The 22406-nt window shown below is 38.0% G+C and overlaps 1 protein-coding gene across 1 annotated transcript in view; it reads left to right on the plus strand.

The window, feature by feature from the left end:
- Window positions 1-3034: 3034 nt before the first annotated feature.
- The window catches only part of Col11a1 (collagen type XI alpha 1 chain), a 209152-nt gene continuing 189780 nt past the window's right edge, over window positions 3035-22406 (plus strand). The window contains exon 1 of the mRNA XM_055628241.1: window positions 3035-3483. Coding sequence (XP_055484216.1) covers window positions 3381-3483 — 103 coding nt within the window. The 5' untranslated portion in view covers window positions 3035-3380. The remainder of the gene's footprint in view (window positions 3484-22406) is intronic.

Raw genomic sequence — 22406 nt, forward strand, 5'->3', positions numbered from 1 at the left:
TCCAACACTGTTTGCATTAGGAGCACTGATCTTGGATAATGTCTTTAGTGTCTGTGTGGTTATTGAGGTCTCAGTACATGAAACTTTGGCTCTTAGATAGGGACTCCTTGATTTTTAGAGATTTATGAGAACATTGAGGAGGAGATGTGGATTTTCCCCAATACTTAGTAAAGTGCTATGGATTCTGAAGATTATCTAGAACATTCAGTTTTTTTATCTGACGTCCTAATCCATAATTAAAGTTACTATCTTAGCTTTCTTGTAATGGAATATACACAAATGTTTTTTTTTTAAATATTGTTACAAAGAAAGCGATTATTCTTTTGTTGTTGCTGTTTTGTTTTACATGGTTTTAATGAAACAAATCAGAACTTAATCTGCAAAGTTGGCAACATGCCTTGAACATTTTTTCATGGGACAAAATGCAAGTATATTGCTAATTATGCCTCAAACCCAACATCCCACACCAATGAAACTGTTGAATTTTCTTACATTTTGAATGTATGTATAAACAATTAGCAACGTCAGGCTGAAAGGTCACCTATAAAATACCTACTAGAAGTTCCCCAGTGAGAAGCTGAAGGCAGCTTGCATGGTTCACTCTCTTTGGTTTGTCCCTGTTTGCTGCTTTTATCCATTCTTTCACTGAGTTCATCTGAAAGTCTATGGACAGGTTTCTGGGAGACTCAACATCTGGCAGTCAGCTACAGGCTAGAGAGGTTAGACATAATTATACCTCACTGTGATTCCAGTATGCTTCCTTCCAGAGGCATTAATTCAGACCCAGGTTATGCCTCGTTGGGTAAAGGCCAGAGGAATTCAGACCACAGAGTACAGACGTGTAAGACTGCAATAACTCTATTCACTCAAGACATTTTGCCTGAAAGAACCCTTTCACAAGCGGTGAGGTCTGAGATGTGAGCAGAAGGCTGTGCCTGAGCCCTTCTCACCTAGAATAGTATCAGGCCATGGAGCTCTCCATATACCGGAGTGAATTGGAATGCAGTTTAGAACAGTCCATAGGCTGCCGTGAGCTTTGTAACTCAGCCCACTGGTATGTATGCCTAAAGTGATATGTATTCATTTCACTGTTTTTCCTTTAAGTGAAGAACTAGAGAATGATTTTTACATGCAAAGAAAATTGGGCAGTAAAGGCAAGCATAAAAGGTTGGAAACCACAAATGCATACAAAATTTCCATCTGAGAGCATGAGGCATAACAAAGGGGCTGGATTACTTATATTTCCAATGTAAAATTCTGAATTTGTAAGCAGACATTACAGGTTCAAGTACAATATGCTAGAAAATTATTTTACTAAGATATGTTAACAAACTGAAGTTATAATTGAAAGAGCTAGTTGGCCTTATTTCTCTGGTAAAAGGCAGCCCACACATTCTGGTGGTCTAATTAGAGGAAATAAGTAGTTTTGTTTTTTTTCCCCAAAAACTTTGTTTTCAAAGAAACTTCATGATTAGGGAATGGTTCTTTGGTGCAGAGAATGACACTTAAATTGATGTATTTCTAGTTGCTATTAATGTATTTTACTTCTGATTTTTATCAATTCCAGCTAGACTGCCAACTATTAAATCATATGAAGACATTTTTATATAGTCCAATCAGGCATATTTTAACAGATCACTTATAAAAGACTCTGTGCTTCGATTCAAAGAGCACACGTCATTGACAAGCTTAATTGATGACCCTTAAGCATTGATAGGACTCAAGTACTCACTGTAGCCCTGGCTTCTAGTCCCTGTGTCAACAGAAAAAGAAAGAGTTATTCATTCATTCAGAACATCTCTATGGAGGGGCTGATGTATTCTGGTACCCTGCTGGACACTGTTCATACTTCTCTGACCACTGGTCAACATTGATTGTGTTGCTCACTGTTGGAGAGGCATGTTTCAGAAACGATTTACAAGAAGGACCAGTCAAGAGGATGGAATAATTCAAATATAGGAAAAACTGACTAAGGACTCCAATGTTTAGAGTTAAGAGGACACTGAGGAGGACATAGAGTTCTTAGGAATATGTTCCTCCGTTTAGACTTTCCCTGTAGAACAGGCAAGTTTTCAGTCATAAGGCTCAAGGCCAGGCCTAGAAAAGAAAGTGTGGGCTCTGCCAGTTGGAGAATTCTGCAGGTAGCTTTTGTTCTTTTCTTTTTTATTCCCTTCTTTCCCCCTTTCATCCAAGATTATGGGTCGAATCTGCTGGAGAAGTAAATGACTGATCTTTTATTTTCTGATGCCATGCTTTCTCCTTCTCCCTTTTCCTTACAGTGCAACTCTGTTCTTGAAGCCCCTTAGTGAGCCCTTAGCAGCCTTTGCAAGTTTGAGAAGACCCAGCTTGAACTGGCCAACTAGAATTTACTTACAAGATGAGAATTTTTGATCTTTAGCGTTTTCCTGTACAAAGTTTATTCTTTCTTTAGTCTCTGGTTTAAAATAATAGTAAAAATACTTTTGGAAGCAGGCAGCGCAATGCCCACTGGTCCCACGCCTGCCCTAGGAAGCAAGTGGGATAAGGTTACCGCTGCCAGCCCAGGACTCCAGCCGTGAGGCCAGTGAAAAGCTGGCCTTCTCCCCCTCGTTCCCCTCCCCCCACTGCGAAGAACGAGGGGCTCCCAGACCTGTGCAAGTAGAGTACTTGGTTTTTATTGAATACAGAAGCTACTCCCGTGTGCTCCCGGGCTCTCCAGCAATTCTTTTCATTCCCAAAGTGCAGGAGCCAAGCGTCGGTCCCACCTAACTCCCTCCCATTTCTTTTCGGGGATTTGGGAAGGGAAGGGGGGTTAGGAGTAGAGGGAAGATGCGGGGCTGAGGGGGTGGGGTGGCTGGTGGGTTGGGCCAGCAGAAGTCTGGATCCTCTGGGATCCAGTCTAGGAGAGACTGGGCGGGCTCAAGGCTCTAGGGAGGCGTGTGATTGGGTGTGACCTTCAGTCGGCTTGTCAGTTTCGCGGGCACAAGGGGGGCGGGGGCAGTGGGCGGAGGAGGGGGCTGCTCGAGCTTCTTGTCCAGCCCACCGACAGCATGAAGCCTTTAGGGGTGCTCAGTGCTTTCAGCTTTTTTCTTGAAACCCCTCATCTGCCCTCAGTCTGAAGGCAGGGCAGGCGTAGGACGGATCTCAGGGTCCCAGTCTTCTGCGGGGCCACCCCAGAGGGAGAGGAGGGGGCGAGAGACAGGAAGGAAGCAAACCATCAAATTGGAAAAAAGAAAAAAAGAAAAAGAAAAAAAAAAGAGATAAAAAGAGCCCTTTGACTTTTTTTACCCCTCTCCCTTCCGGATGGCTGAGTAGCAAACGTAGGCGACACCTTGGAAAGGACGGAGTTGGTCTGCGGTGGCAATTTCGTGGGTTCACAGTTGTAAGCGCGGGGCTTGGAGATGGAGTCCTGGTCCAGGTGGAAAACGAAACGGTGGGTCTGGGATCTCACCATCTCAACCCTCGCCTTGACTTTCTTCTTCCAAGCCAGTGAGGTCAGAGGAGGTAAGGAGAAAAAAAAAAAAAAAAAAAGAGTTTGGGGAAGTGGGACATTGACACCCGGCTTTCTTCTTTTTTTGTGCCCTCACTCCTTGTATTCTTCCCACTTCTTTTAAATAAAATCCAGATTGTAGCTGCTACCGGGTTAAGAGTGGAAGCTGAAGAGACAGCGAGATAGATGTAGGCTGGACAATAATGGGAGAGGAGGTATGTGTCAGGATTAAAAGATCTGTCAGGCACACAGAAGCCAAGAGAGAGCCTTCAGTCCCTTTCCACTTCCCCTGAAAAAAAAAAAAGGGGGGGGGATATTACCTTGAACAGAAAGGCAGTCGTACTAAGCTTTTGTTTTGAGAACAGTCTTTACCCAGAGTACTCTGCCCTTGGAACAAATCTGTGGGTTTCTTCGGGTTCTAATGGGGATATCTTTTGAAGGGTGAACTGAGGAGAAAATACAGAGGATAAAGTGAACTGTGATAAACTTCTTTGTTTGAAAAGAAGTGAGAAACAGGCTGTTTTTACTTTGGGGGATATGAGAGAAACCAGGGGGGATGAATCTAGAAGATTGAGAGCACTTTGAAATGCTTCTCAGTAGAACACTTTTCACAGACGATAAAGTGGAGTTCAGGGCAGCTCTGGGAAGGGCGGGTCATTTTCTCCTGATGTTTAGCCCCCTCCTCCTCTCCATGACCCCCTCACATCCTCACTTGTCCCTCACTCCCCCCACTCCCAACAAACATACACAAACAACTTCTTCCTGCAGGTTGGACATGCAACTCTTGGAGGGTGATGAAAGTCTCCAAGCAAATGGGGTTGGGGGCGGACGAGTAGGGATTGGAGGAAGAGGAGGGGGCCTGGGATGGGAGGAGGGAGGTAAGGGAAAGTTCCTACGTGGCACTACCAAATATTGAATGACCAGACCTGTGTAGCTGACTGTAGCCCTGTCAGTACCGGAGGAGGGAGAGCGACTTCACTCCTCCCTCCGCCTGCCTCCTCCCTTCCCCTGCCCCCGCCCATTCCCGAAAAGGCATCTGGCTGCAGCGGTCCCTTAGGTGCTGTAGACTCGGCTGGCAGGAGATAGCCTTTGGAGTTGGGGAGCCGGAGCAATTCGCACTAGAAAGCAAGCTTTGTCAGGACTGCGAAGAGAAGCTGCGGAGTAGGGGGGTGAGAAGAAGAGAGTAGGGGAGAAAAAAAGAAAAGAGAAGAAAAAGAAAAATTAAAAAGAAAGAAAGAAAGAAAGAAAGAAAGAAAGAAAGAAAGAAAAAGACAACCCAACTCTGACCGCGCAGGTTTAGCGGAAACCTGAGCCTGGCCAGCGGTCTTGATGCTCAGATCTGAGCGATCCCTATAGAGAGTTAGCGCTTCAGGAAGCCCAGCCTTAACCTTGGCTCTGATGGTTGGATCTTCACACTCCCCAGGAACAGGCAGCTTCCCATTCATCCCTGTGAAGGGCACTGTTGACCCGAAGTGGGGTTCGAGTCGAATTTTGCAGTGCTGTAGACTTCTTACGGGGTTTCAACTTCTTCAAGCATAGTCATATTCACCTTTGAAAGTAGAGCACCTCAAAAGTTTGCATTTTACCTTTGGTACTTTGTCGCTCCTTGGGTCGGGCGGTTTGGTCGGCAGTTCTGCCCTCTGCTGGTTTGTTTCATCATTCAGCATTCAAGCATCAGCCATAGCAAAGGAAAGTCTACTCCTTAGTGATACTGAAAAATGTCACTTGCCCAAGGAAGAATAGATCGCTATTTTATATCAGCTTGTCACATACACGTGTAGACGCGAATATTCTAGTGACAATTATTAAAAGCACAGAATCTAAGACATTCTGATTACCAGTATTCTGGGTTACCTGAATGTCTTATCTCCCTCAAGATATATATTTTTCTTTTCCATACTGGGGTTTCCAGTCAATCAAATTTCTATGCCTTTAGGACATAATTCCCTATTTGCACTCTTAACTACATACATGAAACACTTTGAGGAAATATCTCAGTACCCCATCACATAAACTGCAAAATAATAACAATAATAATAATGTTTCCTATTGTATAAGGCTCCAGAATATGAGAAATACTGAAGCATAAGGTCAAGATGTTATTTCTAATGAAATATTTTAAAAATAGTATAAGCCATTAGATAGTTACATGGCAAGATTTGGTTATTTGTTTTTATGCAGTTGGTAGGTAGGTACTTAGTGGAAAAGTACATTTGCATTAATTCAGTCTTGTAGACATTCATTTTTTAAACCTATTAAAATTCATAAAAGAAATGATAGTAAAGAAATGCTTAAAAGAGAAATGCCATTGTCAAATTCCCAGTCACCAAAGAAGGGGAAAGTAAACTCTTTCTCTAGTTCTAAAGCCAGAATTTAGAATTGTAGCTAACGGACTGAGTGAGATTTAACATGGCTTTCTAGGTGGAGGGATCTTTTCCTTGCATCATCTGACTTAAGGTATTTCCCAAAGGTGTGTGCATATGCTTCAGTTGGTAAACCAGAAGACAATTTAATATGATCTTATTTTCATATAAAATCAGAACCCTTAAACTTTGCAATATTTCGTATTTTTTCATAATAACCTTAGACTTTAAAGAACAATATGCACAAGAAAGTCTTTTGTTTTGGAAGATTATGGATTAATGGAATTGATTTCACATATTATTTTACTCTAAAGTAAACTGTAAAGTCTTCAAACACAGTTTCTAGTACAATTTCTGTCTCTCTATCACTCTCTGTCTCTCTCTCACACACACAAGCTGTTATTTAATGGGTATCCATCGACTTTAGCATTTGTTTTTTGTTTGATGTATTTGCCTCTGCATCACCTCGGGACTTCAGGGAATATGTGTGTGCATAAAGTAGTGAATAACTTACTGTAAACAGGACCTGGGATTTATGTGAAATTTACAGTGTCTGAGCTATGCCTGTGTTAAAAGACACACTTTATTTTCTGAGTTTTAAGTCACAGTCTCAGGAAGAGCTGGCTACAACTGAATACTGTGACTGATAATACCTAGTTGAACTTAAAAAAACAAACAAACAAACAAACCAAAAACCTAATTATAATGGCCTTCTGCCTTTAGCTGTTAAGCCAATTGTGTCTTGTAAACTGTTTACAAGTTCTAAGGAGAATTTTCATGGCTTGCCAGCAGTGAGTAGCCAGTGCTGTAGAACGGTTGTTTTGAGTGCCCGGGAGCGGCAGGTGAAACGGTGCTGGCTACCAGAGTGTGCTAACTCAACCTGTGAGGAACTCAGGCTTGTCTCTGTAGTTATGTAATTAGAATAAGTTAAAAATAGCAAGAATGCTCTTGCTCATAAGTGCAATATTTTGGTAGGATAATTAATATGATGTCTTTTAATAAAATGTAGGAGTCCATGTGTGAAGCATTTTATTGTTTTGTTTTGTTTTGCATGGATTATATATCAAGGATTAGTTGGGGTGGTATGTATTCATTTAGTTAACAAGAACTTTTTCAACTACTGCCTATTTGTTTTATCATAATGTGTAATTAACCACAGCTTGAAATAAGATTATGACATAGAAATGAAAAACATATGTCTAAAGACAGCATGATTGCTTGCTGTTTAATTTTTTATCCCATATTCTCCTGAACTTGTGACTAAAATAAAAAGACAACATTGTTTAAATTATACTATTATTAAAACACATCAAGGTAAACACCACTGATTTTTTTCTTAGACAGATTTTACTCATTTTCTTAAGGCTCCAGTTTGTTTACCATTGAATTTTTTAAAGGGGGTCAAGGGTATTTTTAACAGGCTGACTTATTTAAAGAAGCAAAAAGTACTCAGATAAAATTTCTCTCCTGAGCATTCTAGAGTTAGAATTCACGGTAGATGCTAGTCAGTCATCCTTTTTCATTTTACTACAGAGGAAACTGAGGCAGAAAATGGTGTTGTTTAAATAATTCTTTTATAAGTAATGGAAGGCGCAATTTGAAATTTAAATAACTCAGGAAATTATATATAACTCCCTATATTTATGCATCTATATCTATATGCACATTAGATATAGATGTATAAATACATTTCAAATGAGGATATGCCTACCAATTATGATTTTCCATACCAATTATGATTATGTGATTTATATATATCATATACATTAAAAGGCTTTTATTCACATGTCAGAATTGTTATGTTGCACTTTCATACATGTTAACAATCTTTTTCTAAATTGATAATTGCTTTTTTTACAATGAGAAAATATAATAGTTCAAATTAAAGTTTTCAGTTTGGATTGTCAAAATATTTCAAACTGCAGAAATAGTCTTTTAACTGGGAATAAGTGTGCAGTTTAATTAAGGGAGGCCTCAGTCTGAGCGGGTGGCCTTGATGTCTGTTGTACTGTGGACTTCTAGTGTCACATAAGAAATTCTTAGGAAGTAAAGGAAGAATATTTCAATTTTCTATTGCAACATTAATTTCTAGAAATCTTATCTTCAAGAGATAGTGTATCTTCTGAATGAAAAGACATCCTTTCTTTCAGGAATCAATGCTTCTAGAGACCTGAGGCTGTGGAAGAGTTCATCATGAGTTCTTTCTTTTATTAATGTTTAACAATGATTATGTATAGGAGTGTTGTAAATAATGAGTCATATTCTTCATTCTAAATACTTTGAAAGATTTATTTTTAGGTACTTCAAAGGCAGAATTTTATTATATCCAACATATCCTCTTCTTCTGCCACTAACTTATGAAGAAGTAATTAAGGGCAGTTAGTATAATCAGTCACTAAGAATTCAAACTGAGGGCTGGTCTGCATTTCTGCTTTTACTCCTTCACTTTGTTCATTTAATACTGGGGAAATGTGACCTAGGCTGAAGTGGTAGGAGGCAAGTTTATCACTCCCTTTCTGCCTTCCTCTTTCTGTCCCTCTCTCCCTCCCTCACTCCTTTCCTTTCTCTCTCTCTTTAAACTATAGCAGTTTTATTCCCTAGTAAAGAAGAAAGGGCTACAGAGACATCATAAATGTCACAACTGACCTGAAACAGTTAAACAAAACTGTCTCTCACTTGAGTCCATTTAAGAGCAGATTCAGGGTCACTTTCTGTATCCTGCTTGAATTGAGACTCTTCTAATTTCCTTGCAATTTAATTAAAAACTTTATGACTTTTAATTTAATTTGAAATTATGTCTATATTATTAACATGCATCTAGTATGTTCATTTCTCACTTTAAAACCATAATATGATTTGATTTATAGGGGGCAAGAAGTTCTTTTTTTAATTATCCTCTAATTTTCATTTGTGTCAGGATAACATGAATAATGCTAGCTTGTAGAGAAAATGAAAAGATAATTTTAAAGTGATTTAGAGAGTAATATCTATTGATCAGTTGTGGTCTCTGGCCTACTACTGACTTGGCTAATGGTTTTTTTAGGCATTGGCTGATCACCAGACCTAGTGTTATCTGGTAAAACAAACTCTTTGCTTGCTGCGTGTGGAATTAGAGACAGTGCTATTAGTTTAGCAGAAAGAACTCAGAGAAAAGAAAGGTTATCAGATTTCAGAGTAAGAGACCAGCTTAAATACAACTTGACAAATGAGAACTAAAACAAACCTGTGTAAAAGTGCTCTAGCACAATCAACTTTTGCAATCCCCACAAACCTCCCTTTTTTTTTTTGCTTCTTTTTTTTTCTTAAAAAAGCATTTCTTTCTTATTTTAACCAAATTTAATTGCTCTTGAATGGCCAGGGACTGTTTAGCAAATGAAGGTCCCTATTCACAGAACCTGGGCTCACAGGATATCAATAGCAGCTTCCTTCCTCTGTCTCACTGGTAAACTGACATCCGGGCTTTAGGGAATGAACCCTGCACAGCGTGTGCAGGTTGGCTCTGCTTCCTCACTGTGACTTCACATACAACTTCCTGAAAGGATGACATCCAAAAAGTGGTAGTTTGCAGTTTTGGACAAGACTAATAGGGAATCTATTTCTTTTTCATACTTGGTGGTTGTTAGGTTTTTCAGGCAATTTAACTGGCCTTCCTTTAGGGACCTTTAGGGTTCTGACAACATCCTCTGTCAGTATCTGCGTCCTATGACATCATCTGGTCCTGGTATACAGTTACCTGTCTGCTACTCCCTTCTCTCTTACTCTCTTATTCTGGCCCTTGTTCTCTCCCCCTCTCTTGCTCTCTTCCCTCCTTCTGTAGGAGTGCCCCCTTCCCCATCATGCCTCTCTCTCTCTCTTTATCTCTTTCTTTCTCTCCATCTCCATCCAGTAAATCTCTTTCATATAAGACCAGTTGTGTGCATGGCATTTTTATATAAATACTAACATTTGGTGCTGAAACTCCGCAGGAAAACCAAAAGTGGTATTCACCATTGTTCCTTAGACTGGAGTCTAACAGCTGAGCATAACCTACTGCTTGCTGTCATAATTGCTATGAAATATCAAAGATGTTTTATTTTCATTGAGAATTAAAGTTGCTATCTAATGACTTAGTGTGGTAAAGTATGTCCAGCTTATGATAAATCTTTTCTCATCTTTCCCATCCTACCCTCATTGACCCTGCATTTACGCTGTGGTAAGGCTCTTGCCTTTTTTCTTTTTGCCTGTTTTGGATCTGTTTCTCTAAATTATTTGTTTTCTTCTTACCCATCTCAGATGCACTCATACTGTATATCTCAATCTTTAACTAAAATATCATAATTCCATAAACCTTTTCTTCATATCATCTGGCCTCTACGAAAGTGAGGACTAACGCTTGTTTGTTGTATACCAGGCTACGTTGTTTATTCTTTGTGCAGAAATATGTCTTCATTGTGGTCTATTTCTCAGGGATAAATTGATGTGAAAGACTCAGCTTGCCTGTGAGGAAACAGGAAAACAGAACATAATTATCTTTTCTGATATCACATAGAAAATTGTGATATTAGACAATTTCAGTCTTGTATCAGAGTCTTAGCTTTGGTCCTGTCTACTTCATCAGATATTTTAATGTTTTAAATAAACCCTTGGTTTTTCTTATGATTATGGTCAACTGAAGCCTAAAATTAATGCTCGAGTCTTGCAGCTACATTACATTATACAATACAACCACATGAATACCTTGAATGCCTTGAGTGAATTAAACAGAGCTCTTGCTGAAGTACAGTCTTACAGTTCAACTTGTTCCTCAGTCTACATTAGGTTTAATGGTGAAAGCTTACATAGTTCTTTCACTTTTTCAACAAATTTCAGTCACAAAGGTGTTGAGAAACCTGAAAAAGTAACAGCTGAAAGTTTTTGAGTATTATTTTGGCTCTGACTAATTTAATAACTGCATCTGATTGGTTTACTCAGCTAACAACAGCACTCAGTGATTTTTACTCCTAATTAGAATCTATAACAATGAATACCAAGTCATTTTCCGGGAACTGATGTAACCTCCAGTTACAAATGTCAGCCCAGATTATTCAAAAGATCCTTTGAATGTAATCAACATGAAGAATGCAGAAAAAGACAAAGGACTAAAACAGACAAACAAACAAGCAAATAGAACATTAACATTGTTTTGAAATTTCTTAGGAGTCAGCTCTCTTCCAGAAGTTGCTGGATGGATAATGACAAATAAGAGGTTCTTTCTGTTATTTCATTTTGAAAATCACTCCCCACATTTTCTCCAAATACGTTGTTGAACATCTTCATTTACCAATCTTCTCTATTTCCTTTTAGACTACAGCTGGCTTGAACTCCTGGAATGATGTGTTTTCTCTTATGGTGCTCATAAGTTGTTTTTCTTCTTGAGTCTAAAAACAGCAACTTCAGTGAAAAGTACCAATCTATAAAAACATTTCATGAAAATATTCTTGCCCTCCATTTGGCTTATTATTGGGAATTAATTGACTTTTAATTAGCAGTAGAAACTGATTTATTTCTTCATAATCAATTTAATAAAATAAATTTTTCTTTGGATATAAAAATAATTAATATATTATGCTTTTAGTTACTCAGCTGTGAAGTGTCATATTAAGCCAGACACATATGAAGATTCAGGTATTAAAAGCTGATAGATAGGCAGTCATATAGTATTTTTGGGAGACACACACACACACACACACACATATATATGTTTACATATATATTGTTGCATTGCTATCTTTTGTACATATCAGTGTCACTAAATGCAGTAAGTCAAGTATCAATTAATTTTATTAAGCATGGTCACAGTACCTGGAACAAGGCCAGGAAAAAGACATTTGAGGAAAAGTTGTTGAAAGAATTGGAAGAAATTAGTTACAACTCAATAATCTGAAAACTCAGATATGCTTTATATGTTCAAGTATATAAATTTCTTTAGGTATTTATATACACTTATACATATGTACACATACACACACACACACACACACACACACACACACACACACATATATATATATATGTTCATATGTTTAGAAATCCTATTGAGCCTGTTCCTGCTAATATTTTTCTGACTTCCTGAAACTCCCGTTATCTAGTTGTTTCCATACTGAGCCAAGGCCTCAACGTGAGCACCTTTGCTCAGCACTGATTTCTTGGCTCAAGACCTTATCTCCTGTAGAAAGATGTCACTGTGTAGAGCAGGGTAAATGAAATTGCAAGACATACTGTAGAGCACTCCTCCTAATCTAAGCTTAAATGCTTACTGCAGACTATTTTCATGCTACACTCAAAACATTATATGAACTTAAAAACCTACTTAGGAAAAAACTGGTATCTGTCCCCTATCTGGAGTACAATAGTTGTCCAGTAAAATAATTGTTGAATGAGTGAACAAATCGACTAATAAACCAAAACAAGGGGGTTTAATAATGGAAAATGAATGTGGTAATGGTTACTGTTTGGAATTAGTCATTTCCAATCACAACCCTTGGGTTTCCTTTTCTTTCTATACATTCTTTCAAAAGAATATATATAATTCGTATATATACATATATAATTCATATTATACATATATAATTCTCTATATATGTGCATACACATGTATATAGAGAATATATATATGTATACACACATATACATACATATATGTATTCGGTTTGTGAGTCAAGGTTTTCCTGTGTAGCCCTGGGTGTTTTGGAACTCTCTTTGTAGATCAGGCTGGCCTTGAACTCACAGAGATCCACCTTCCTCTGCCTCCCAACTGGAGTGTTGGGATTAAAGGCATGTGCCACTAGGCCAAGCTTCGTTAAATATATTTCTAAGCTAGTTTAAACATTAGCGTTTTAAAATTTTCTCCAGATTGTTTTATGTACAAACCAACCAAAAATTGCTCATGATAGAAAACATGTTTTCTCAACCAAGAATGTGTCCAGTTTGTGTAACAAGACAGTGGAAGTCAGAAGAAATGTAACTATTGCAAAATATGAACTCTTTGTAATAAATATCCCATTGGCAAAGTGCAGTGTCTCAGCAAATTTGAATTGATCTGATCAACTGACAACAAGAAAAGATCTTCTAATCCTGTTTACTAGAACATATAATGCATTAAAGGTCAATGAATGTAGGCTTTTTTCAATATTGAGGTAAAGTGGTAAGGCAGGTAATATGCTTTAATTTTAAAATCAGAATTTAATAATAAATATAAATAATAATAATAAAATGATAACAAAAAATAATAAATAATTTTTGTGACTTATAAATCACAAGTTCTGTATTCTATAGTTACCCATTCTCAAACTGTGCTTTTCATCTCACCATACTGCATTCATTTCAGTTCATGTAAGCCTACACGGTATGAGAGATTGGAGGATTCAGTCCACCCAACAAATTCAAGACATCGGAACATTTTTCCACTCTTACGTATAACCAATAAATGTAGATGCTAAAGCTACAGTTATAGACAAGGTGACAGGCTCTGCTACCACGGGGTAAGTGTAACTATAAGAGTGACAGTGAAAAGCTAAATACTCTCAGGCAAATGACAAAGAGAACACCACAATCTCCCTTGCAGGAGAAGGTAGTAGTCAACCAATAGTTGCATTAAATACATAACAACAGTGATGATAGATGGTATGGATGTAGGAAAGCAGAGCCTGAAAACACAGAAGAGCCACTTGAGAAATAGCAACTGAGCACTGAATAACCGAGTGAAGGCTTTCTATGAAGTGACATCAATGCCGGAGGCAGAGAAACAATCGAGGCTACAAAGGGCTTCATAGAAAGCCCTTGAAAACTGCAGTGTGAATAGAGAAGATGAAATGGGGGTTATGTTGTGAGGTAGAATTAAGGAAGAGTGTAAAGACATTCTTATATCTTAAGAATATCTATTTCCTGTGCTGCACAGAATCATGTAACTAAAAAGAACTCTTGTACTTTTGCTAATTTTTCCGGGCTTGTGCACACTGGGTATGAGCACTTGGGTGATGAGCCATTTGGTTGTCACAGTTGGGTCCTCAGACAATCCCATGGTGGGGTCACAGCAGTAGCCAGACTGCTAAAAACCCACCCACGGTTCTCAACAGTAAAATGCCCACTTTGAAATCAGAACTTTTATACAATTGTGCTCACGATGGACCTGTAAACATATGGATTAATAATCCTAATTTGTAAGGGAATACTTGAAGCAAATATTGCCTACACATTTATAAAACCTCTTTGTAAGAAAAACAAGTAACTTGAGTTCCTAAATTTTGTGTGATATTTCTTGCAATCACTCAAATTATAGCACCTTTAAGAGCATAAAATTGCAATGTGGTTAAAAAAATTAGAAATGTACCTTTAGACCCACTTTGACTTAAAGAACAAAGTATTTATTATAAGTTCTAATGCTTTCCTGAAGATGAAGTTATATTAGTATTGTCTAAAATAACAATATTATTAACACAGCTTTGAATAATATTGGTAGACTCCAGCCTGTATCTCTGTCATTAGCTGTAGGTTTGTGAACGTGACTGACTACTTATCCATTTCCAGTACATTGAAGCTAGTTTAAAGTTCGTATTCTCTGAATGGAATTGCTGTCTTCCTAAACCTGTTCCTCTCACAGTCTTCTCAGTCTCTACAGCAATATAATTAGTTGTGATACTCAAAAAACAAACTTTCAGAATTTGCTTTGAATTTTGGTCCCTTTCTCTCCACATACAGCCTATCACCTACTACAGTTTGCTCCGTCTTCACAACATGTTCAGAATCTGACCTCGTAATTCACCTCTCAGCTCCAGACTACACCATCTCACGCCGCAGGATTGAAAATGCTTCTTTAAGACCATCTGGATAGGCCTCAGTGCCTTGCATTTTCTCAACACAAAAATCTCAGTAATTGAAAAAACCCACATTAGTTGAATGATATATCATTATTTCACCTTAGTTTTCTATGAAATTAAAATAGCCTGGAAAAATAGTATTCATAAATATTTGGATCCTATCACATGTCTCCTGTTAACCTTCCAATGGTTTTCCAAATCATTTGGAGTAAAATTCAATTTCCATGTAGACCTCATAAAACTTACAAATCATTCCTATGTCTTTGACCTCACCTCTTAGAGTTCTCCTATTATCTTAGCAGAAGGCTTTGTTTTCTTGAATTTTTCTACCACTCTGAGTCAATTTTTATTATTTTAATTTTTTTTATATTATTTACAGTTTATTCACTTTGTGTCCCAGCTCTAGCCCCCTTCCTCATTCCCTCCAAATCCCATGCTCCCTCCCACATCTCTTCCCATGCCGTTCTCCAAGTACACTGTTAGGGGAGGTATTCCTCCCCTTCCATCTAATCTATCAGGTCTCATCGGGACTGGCTGCAATGTCTTCCTCTGTGGCCTGGCAAAGGGGCTCCCCCATCAGGGGGATGTGATCAAAGAACCAGCCACTGAGTTCATTCTTACATTAGCTTCTTTGTATTCATTTCTTCTGCTCATAATCCAATTAAGCAAAAACAATCATGTAGGGGCATTTTCTTTGACTTTTCAGAATTAACCCAAATATGTACTCACTGGAGAGTTTCTTGGTTGATGTCATAGCTGTTTTTTTTTTATTATTATTATTACTGTGATTCCAAAGACAGTCACATATAACAAACTAGTACTAATAGTTAAAAACAAAGACATTATTTTTATAAACTGTAGAGCTGATAATTTTGACTATATTGACAATTTTTTATTAAATGTGTGTTTAAGTAAATATACAAACGTAAGGTTGTAAATGGTGACATATTTAAGTTGATTATGGAACTGTTTATGGAAAACTGAACTTGAAATGATATTGTTGACCTATCCCATGCCCAGGAATAATCAATAAAAACTGAATAACTGTAACGTATCTTAAATATATATCACAATATACTATTGTTTATAAGCTGCTCATTTCTGCATATACACAGCACATCAAACAGATCAGCAGTAGGTCTTGGCAAGCTCTTCAAGTTGATGTTGAAAGTTCGATCCCCAGGAGCTGAAGTAATAGATTATTGCACGCTTTCCTTTGGGTGCTGAACCAAATCTAGTTCTCTCCAAGAGCAGCAGGTGCTTTTAACCTCTGAGCTTCTCTCTGGCCCTATTCTCCTCCTCTTCTTTTTGAGACAAGATATCACTCTGTAACCCAGGCTGCCTGGAATTTATTGCGTACTTTAAACTGGCCTCAAACCTGAGATACCCCTCTTTTCTCAGCTTCTTCAGTCCTGAGATTACAGGCATAAACAGCTAATTAGCGTTACAATGTTTAGGTCATGGTTACATCAATTTATATGCTCTTAAAAAAACAATGAAAAGGAAAATGCTAATATTATCAATATTTTACCTTCATGTTGTGCTGTGAGGTGGTCAAGATGAACATGAAAGTACAGGTTCTAGACTCAATGACGTGTTAGCTAATTAATTGATAGTAAGTCAAACCCCAAACAAAAATAAAACAAAAAACCACAAAAATCATTCTAAGCACTATATATTTCTTAAATAGTGGTGCATACTTTTTGCTTAGCTTTGTTTTTATAATTTAACTTAATTTTCTTTATAGAATTTTATACATGAATACTATATTTGTACATTTCCACCCTCCCTTCCTTGTCTCACCTCCAACTCCTCCTGGATTTCTCACTCTCTCCCTCATACTCATGCCTTCTTTTCCTTTAAATCTATGTGTTTATATATTTAAATAAATATATAAATGTTATATTAAAGAAATGTAAAAATATGTTTCATGCATACATGCACACAGAAACACACACATAAATTCAGCCTTCCGAATCTGCTTGGTGTTGTCTATATGTAGATGTGTTTTGGGCTGACTGGTTGGGAATGGACAGCTTCTCTGGGACTCATCCCTAGAGGAGACTGATTCTTCTTCTCAAGGGAGCCATTAATTGCCTGTGGCTCTTTGTCTATCAGTAGGGCACTGTATAATATCTACCCTTCATGTTGGCATGTCAACTGGTTTTATTATGCAGGTCTTTTTGAGATTTCATGCACTAAGCTTCCATGTCATGTACGGAAACAAGACTAGTCCTTTGGCTCTAACAGTCGTTCTGGCCTCTTTTCTGTTATGCTCTCGGTGTCTTAGGTGTGGGGACTGTGTTGTAGATTTAATTAACTGGGGTTGGGTCTCCAGCAGCCATCTGTTTTCTGCATTTTGATCAGTTGTGAAACTTTTTTTTTCATTTTATTTTTTTCAAATAGTGTATTTTGATCATATTCTTTTCCCTTCCCTAGTTCCTCCCAGATCCTCCCCACCTCCATCCTCAATGTAACTTCATGTCTTTGTTCTCTCTTACTTTCTTTCAAAAAAATTAGGAAAGCAACAACAAAACAAAAATCAAAACAAGTAAATAAAAAGTAAAGAATGTCAATAAGAACAAGAAAATACCAAAACAAAAGTACACACACACACACACACACACACACACACACACACACACACACACGGAGTCTGTTTTGTGTTGGTCAAATACTCCTGAATGTGATTGAGATATTCAGTGACACTTCATTAGAGAAAACTGATTTTCCCTATTCCAGCAGGTATAATTGCAAATATCTTCTTGATTAAGGGTACGACTTGTGTCTACATTCCCTTCTTGGTACTGGGATTTTGTCTGGTTTGAATGCTTGCTGTTGCAATCTCTGTGAGTTCCTACATGTGTTTGTCCTGTTGTCCAGAAGACAGTTTCTTTGAAGTCATTCAACAGTCTTTCATTCATCATTCAATGAAGTCATTTATCAATCAAAGGTCTTACAGTCTTTCTCCCTCCTCTTATGCATAAATACCTGAGCCTTAAGAGGAGGGGTTTGATAAAGTCACTCCATTCAGGACTGAGTACTCCAAACTCTCTTTCTCTCTGCCAGTTGTTCAGTGTGCGTCTCTATGTTTTTCCTTAGACTCATGACGTATCCAATCTCGGGGTCTTGACCACTTTAGCAATGTTGGGAGTGGGTTTGCGTCACATGGAGTGGGCCTTACACCCAAACGAAAAGTGTTTTGTTGCTCCCATAACACTTGTGTTACTGTTGCATCATATCAGTATAGCTTGCATTCAGGCTGCTGATATAGATTGCAGGGTTTGTAGGTGTGTGATATTAATCGTCCCCGCCCTTCTCTGGTGGTAATATGCATGCAAAATACCTTCCAGCATGATGAACGCTGCTAAGGAGGGGTGGAGTTTTATTCAGGCACCAGCGTAACTTCTTTATGTTCCATGACATGAGTAACTGTTGTTTTCAGCAATAGGACCATAGCATCACATTATGGAGAATGACAAGTATTCTTAGCAATAACCTGTGATGTTTGGGGGTGGTGGCAGTTTATGGGGTAGCTTTGGCTAATGGTTCAATAAGATTTAACTCATTTTTGGCACTGGAGGTTTTACTTGGTAGCATAAGATGTCCAGTTGGGGCTTTATTTCCTCCAATATATGGTATAATTTAGAATAATTATCTACAGTAGGAGGTTTCCATGTGGTTTTGCAGATGACATTTAGTGTTAGTTGTTTCTCCTTATATTCCCTCCATTACTCTTCTCTCCCACCCCCTCCTACTCCCACCCCCCCATTTTATACTCCTATTCTAGTTTCCCCTTTTTTCTTTTGTAACACTGTGCCATATTTCCCTTTCCTTCGAAGATTGAAGAAACCCTTGTCTGCCCTGGTTCCTTACTGGCTACCCAACCTCTGTACTTATTATGATTTAAACACACATATGTAAAAATCAAAAGCTAATATTTATATGTAAAATAGATTGCGATTTCTTTGTTTTTAGTCTGGGGTACCTCACTCAGGATGATTGTTTCTAGTTTTGTAGTTGTGCATTTATATCTGGGCTCCATCTGCTACACAAAGAAGCTTTTGTATGAACTATGAGAAGTATACTTTTCTGTGGGTCACTGACCTTACCAAGGATAGGGAGTTAGCAGGTTTAAACCATCAGGTATGGGTTCTCTCTCATGGAGCAGGCATTAAGTCCAATTACTCACTTATTGGTTACCCCAATATAAAATAAGTGCCACTGAGGCACTTATTGGGAGTCATGTTGGGTGGTCATTCTTGTGGTCACAGGCTTTGTAACTGGGTAGGGCAGCTGAATGCTTTTTTTCCACTGGCAGCTTAGGTTTTACCATTGACTACTATGAGAGCTAGCTCCTCAGGTCAGTTCCAGGTCTTGTGTCTGAAATGTGTGTTGCCTTCTGCAGTTGAGGTGTACCTTTCAGACTCTGGGAGGGAATGAAGGATATAATTTTTATGGAGGTATATGGTAAATATTTAGAGATATGAAGTCATTTATTATTCTACACTACTGCAAAAGGATTTCCTAATGTAGTAAGTAAAAGCAGATAATAGGAATCAGCTTAATGATGGCATAGGGAAACATGAATTGGACTTAATGGAGTTGTTAGAAATGTTCCAAAAGTTTAGAATTGTCAGAAAGCAATCATCTTAAAAAGTGATTTTTGATGAGAATTTATATGTTTTAGCTTTTTCTTCCCTCTTGGGACTAAAATTCATTATTCTGCTAAATTTTCAAAAGGAGGCCAAGTTGGATAAAATTATTCCGGTAAGGTTTAAGTAGCTCACACAGAGTTATTTAATTGCTGGGGTTTGACTTGGTGAAGACAGTGCTTGCTGTACAAGCATGAAGAACCTGATGCACAATCAGGTTTGAAAGCTGTGAGAATATTGGTAGTCAGTAAACTATAATATAGAATATTGAACCACTTTCTCTTGTGGTTCAATATTGCATCTTACAGTCATCACAATTATAGTTTTTTAAAGATCATTTTTCTATTTATTAAATTTTTACCCACCAAAGACCATGTATGTATATAACCTAGAACCTATGTTCAGATGTAGCCCGTGGTAGCTCAGTAACCAATTGGTTTTTTCTAGTAGGGGGTACAGGGACTATTTCTGACAGGAACTCAATGGCAGGCTCTTTGACCTCCCCATCCCCCAAGGAAGAAGCAGTCCTGCTAGGCCACAGAGGAGGACTTTTCAGCCAGTCCTGAAGATACCTGATAAAGCAGGTTCAGATGGAACGGGAGGAGGACCTCCCCCATCAGTGGACTTGGAAAGGGGCATGGGAGGAGGTGAGGGATGGATAGTGAGTTTGGGAAGGAATGAGGGAGGAGGCTACAGCTGGGATACAGAGTTAATAAAATGTAACTAATAATAAAAAAATAAAATAAATAAAAATTAAATAAAAGGAAAACAGCGATAACAACAATTTTTTTTTTTTTTACTTATTTGAAATATGGGGGGGCAAGTAGGGAGAGGAAAGATTAGGAGCTGTGCATCAGGAAAATAATAATGTGACTCAATTCATGTCTGAATGCCTATAATATAAAGCGACAATAAAATAATTAAACAAATACGATGGAGTGTGTTCCCTAGTAGGGAATAAGGAACAAGAGAGTCCGTTAGCGTCCAGGAGGGAGTCAAGATTTTCTGAAGGATTCTGTGGTACACATTTAAATAAAGATGTTATTAGATAGGATCTCACCAGATTTTATCACTGGCTATATGTTAGCGTCATCTGAGGAAGAAAAAAAACCGGCGTGGGTATGTGGGCACATGCACATATGTGTGCGTTTGTGTTTGTGTGTGTGTAGTGCATGTTTAAGGTCTAGAACAATGATATTTTAGGATGCCCTAGTAGTATAGACCTGTAATTCCAGGTTTTTAGTAGGCAGAAACAGGATTGTAAAATGAATGCCATTCAGGGTAATGAACTGATTCAACGCCAGCCTAATCAGATTTGGAAGGTTTTGTCCAGAAAACAAATTGTAAAAAGGGATAGAGTTGTACATCAGCTGAAGTGTGCGTGGCATGTATGAGGCCCTAAATCCAATCTCAAGTAAAACAAACAAACAAACAAATAAGAGAACCAAACAAAGAAACAAAACCCAAAGAAAACAAAGCACCCTCCCAACAACCTATACATACTTTGCTTTTATGCTCTATGTAGGCTTTGTTGAAGCCATGGATAACTGGCATTAGTGTGTTAAGGGTGCCATGGATAACAGATAAATAAATGAGTATAGCTGCCTCCCTGACTTTACAGGTAGATACTAAATTTGAGTTACATGCAGTTCTCAAGTCCAAGAAAGCCTTCTACCATTTAAAAAGGCAAAATCATTCATTTATATCAGGTACCATGTAAAGATTCATGTAGGAAGGCTGTGTTGCTTCATTAGAACAGTGTTCCAAGCCAGTTCTCTAAGGTGTAGTAAATCCAGCTGGCAGATAGATCATTGAGGAAAAGAGTTTTATCAGTGCCATTTTACTGGTTTTGAAGACATAGACAGTCTGATATATTTCCTGGTGCTCACACCACCCAGATGCTAAATGTTGGAGGTAGAACTCAGAAGCAGTCAGAATTTCCAACCTTATATCACACAGGCTTTAGTAGAATATGCTTTTGGAAGAAATACTAAGAGAACAGAAGAATCAAAATATCGAGAGATTTTTGATGATCCATTTTGATTCTGCAGACAACAGAAAGAAGGAATCCAAAACCCAGTACTAAACTTCTGAACTGGTGGGAATATCAAAGAGGCTAATAAAACGCACTGAGAGACCATGAAAGGTCTTCAGAAGTCTTCTTTCTTGATGGGGAAGTACATGGCGCTCAGAGAAAGATACTTCTATATATTTTCACGTGTGTGTGCTCATTTGGTCAGCGTTTTATACAGCATGTGTGTTTGTGTGTGTGTGCTAGGGTGTGTCTGTGTTTCCTTATGTGTTGTGAACAAACTCATTTACGTGTGTTAATATGTAACTGTGGTGTATATATCTGTGTATGCATCTGTTATCTTCTAATTTGAGAATACAAATCAAAGGATAGGTAAATAACTTGAAATAAGAGAAAATGGTGCAAGGAAAGGTTAAGCACACTATACCAAGATTCAGAAAGAGACATACTGCTCCTTAAAGATATCTTCATGGTTGCATCCTGCTTCCTTCTCAAGTAAAATGGTGTTAATTTTTTCAGAGAATGGGTAAGGACATATAAACTCCCAAAGTAGACAACAAAGGGTATCTGGTGTATTTCTTTAAAGTCTCAACTAGTATTTCTACAGAACTGGGACAGTGAAATATCAGAATAGACATACAATGGAGTTGGGTGGGGGTTGAAACTAGGAGGAAAATTGAGCTTGACCAGATCATCAAGATTTTCTATGCAAGGAATGTGGAATGTAGATGCCATCTGGAAGTCAGTGGGGTTCACTGAAGGAATTTAAGCAGCAAAGTTGCTTGAACCATGGAATTTAGGAAGTTCAGTCAAGCAGTGGAATGCAGATGGATGGGGAAAAGCATGAAAGCCCTTTAAATGGCTTCAATAATAATGATTAGGTTCTTCTGTCCTGTTCTCTTGTTTGATAAACACGTAGTATACAATAGACGATAGGAAAAATATTACTGAATAGAATGCTGTACTGAATTAATTATGTTTGGAAATGCTTCATGATGAGATGTGGAAATAGAAATAAAATATTAGGAGCGTCTAAGACTAGCTTTGAATATT

The sequence above is a fragment of the Psammomys obesus genome, unplaced genomic scaffold (genome assembly GCF_907164565.1).
Source record: "Psammomys obesus unplaced genomic scaffold, mPsaObe1.curated_primary_1811, whole genome shotgun sequence".
Lineage (NCBI taxonomy): Eukaryota > Metazoa > Chordata > Mammalia > Rodentia > Muridae > Psammomys > Psammomys obesus.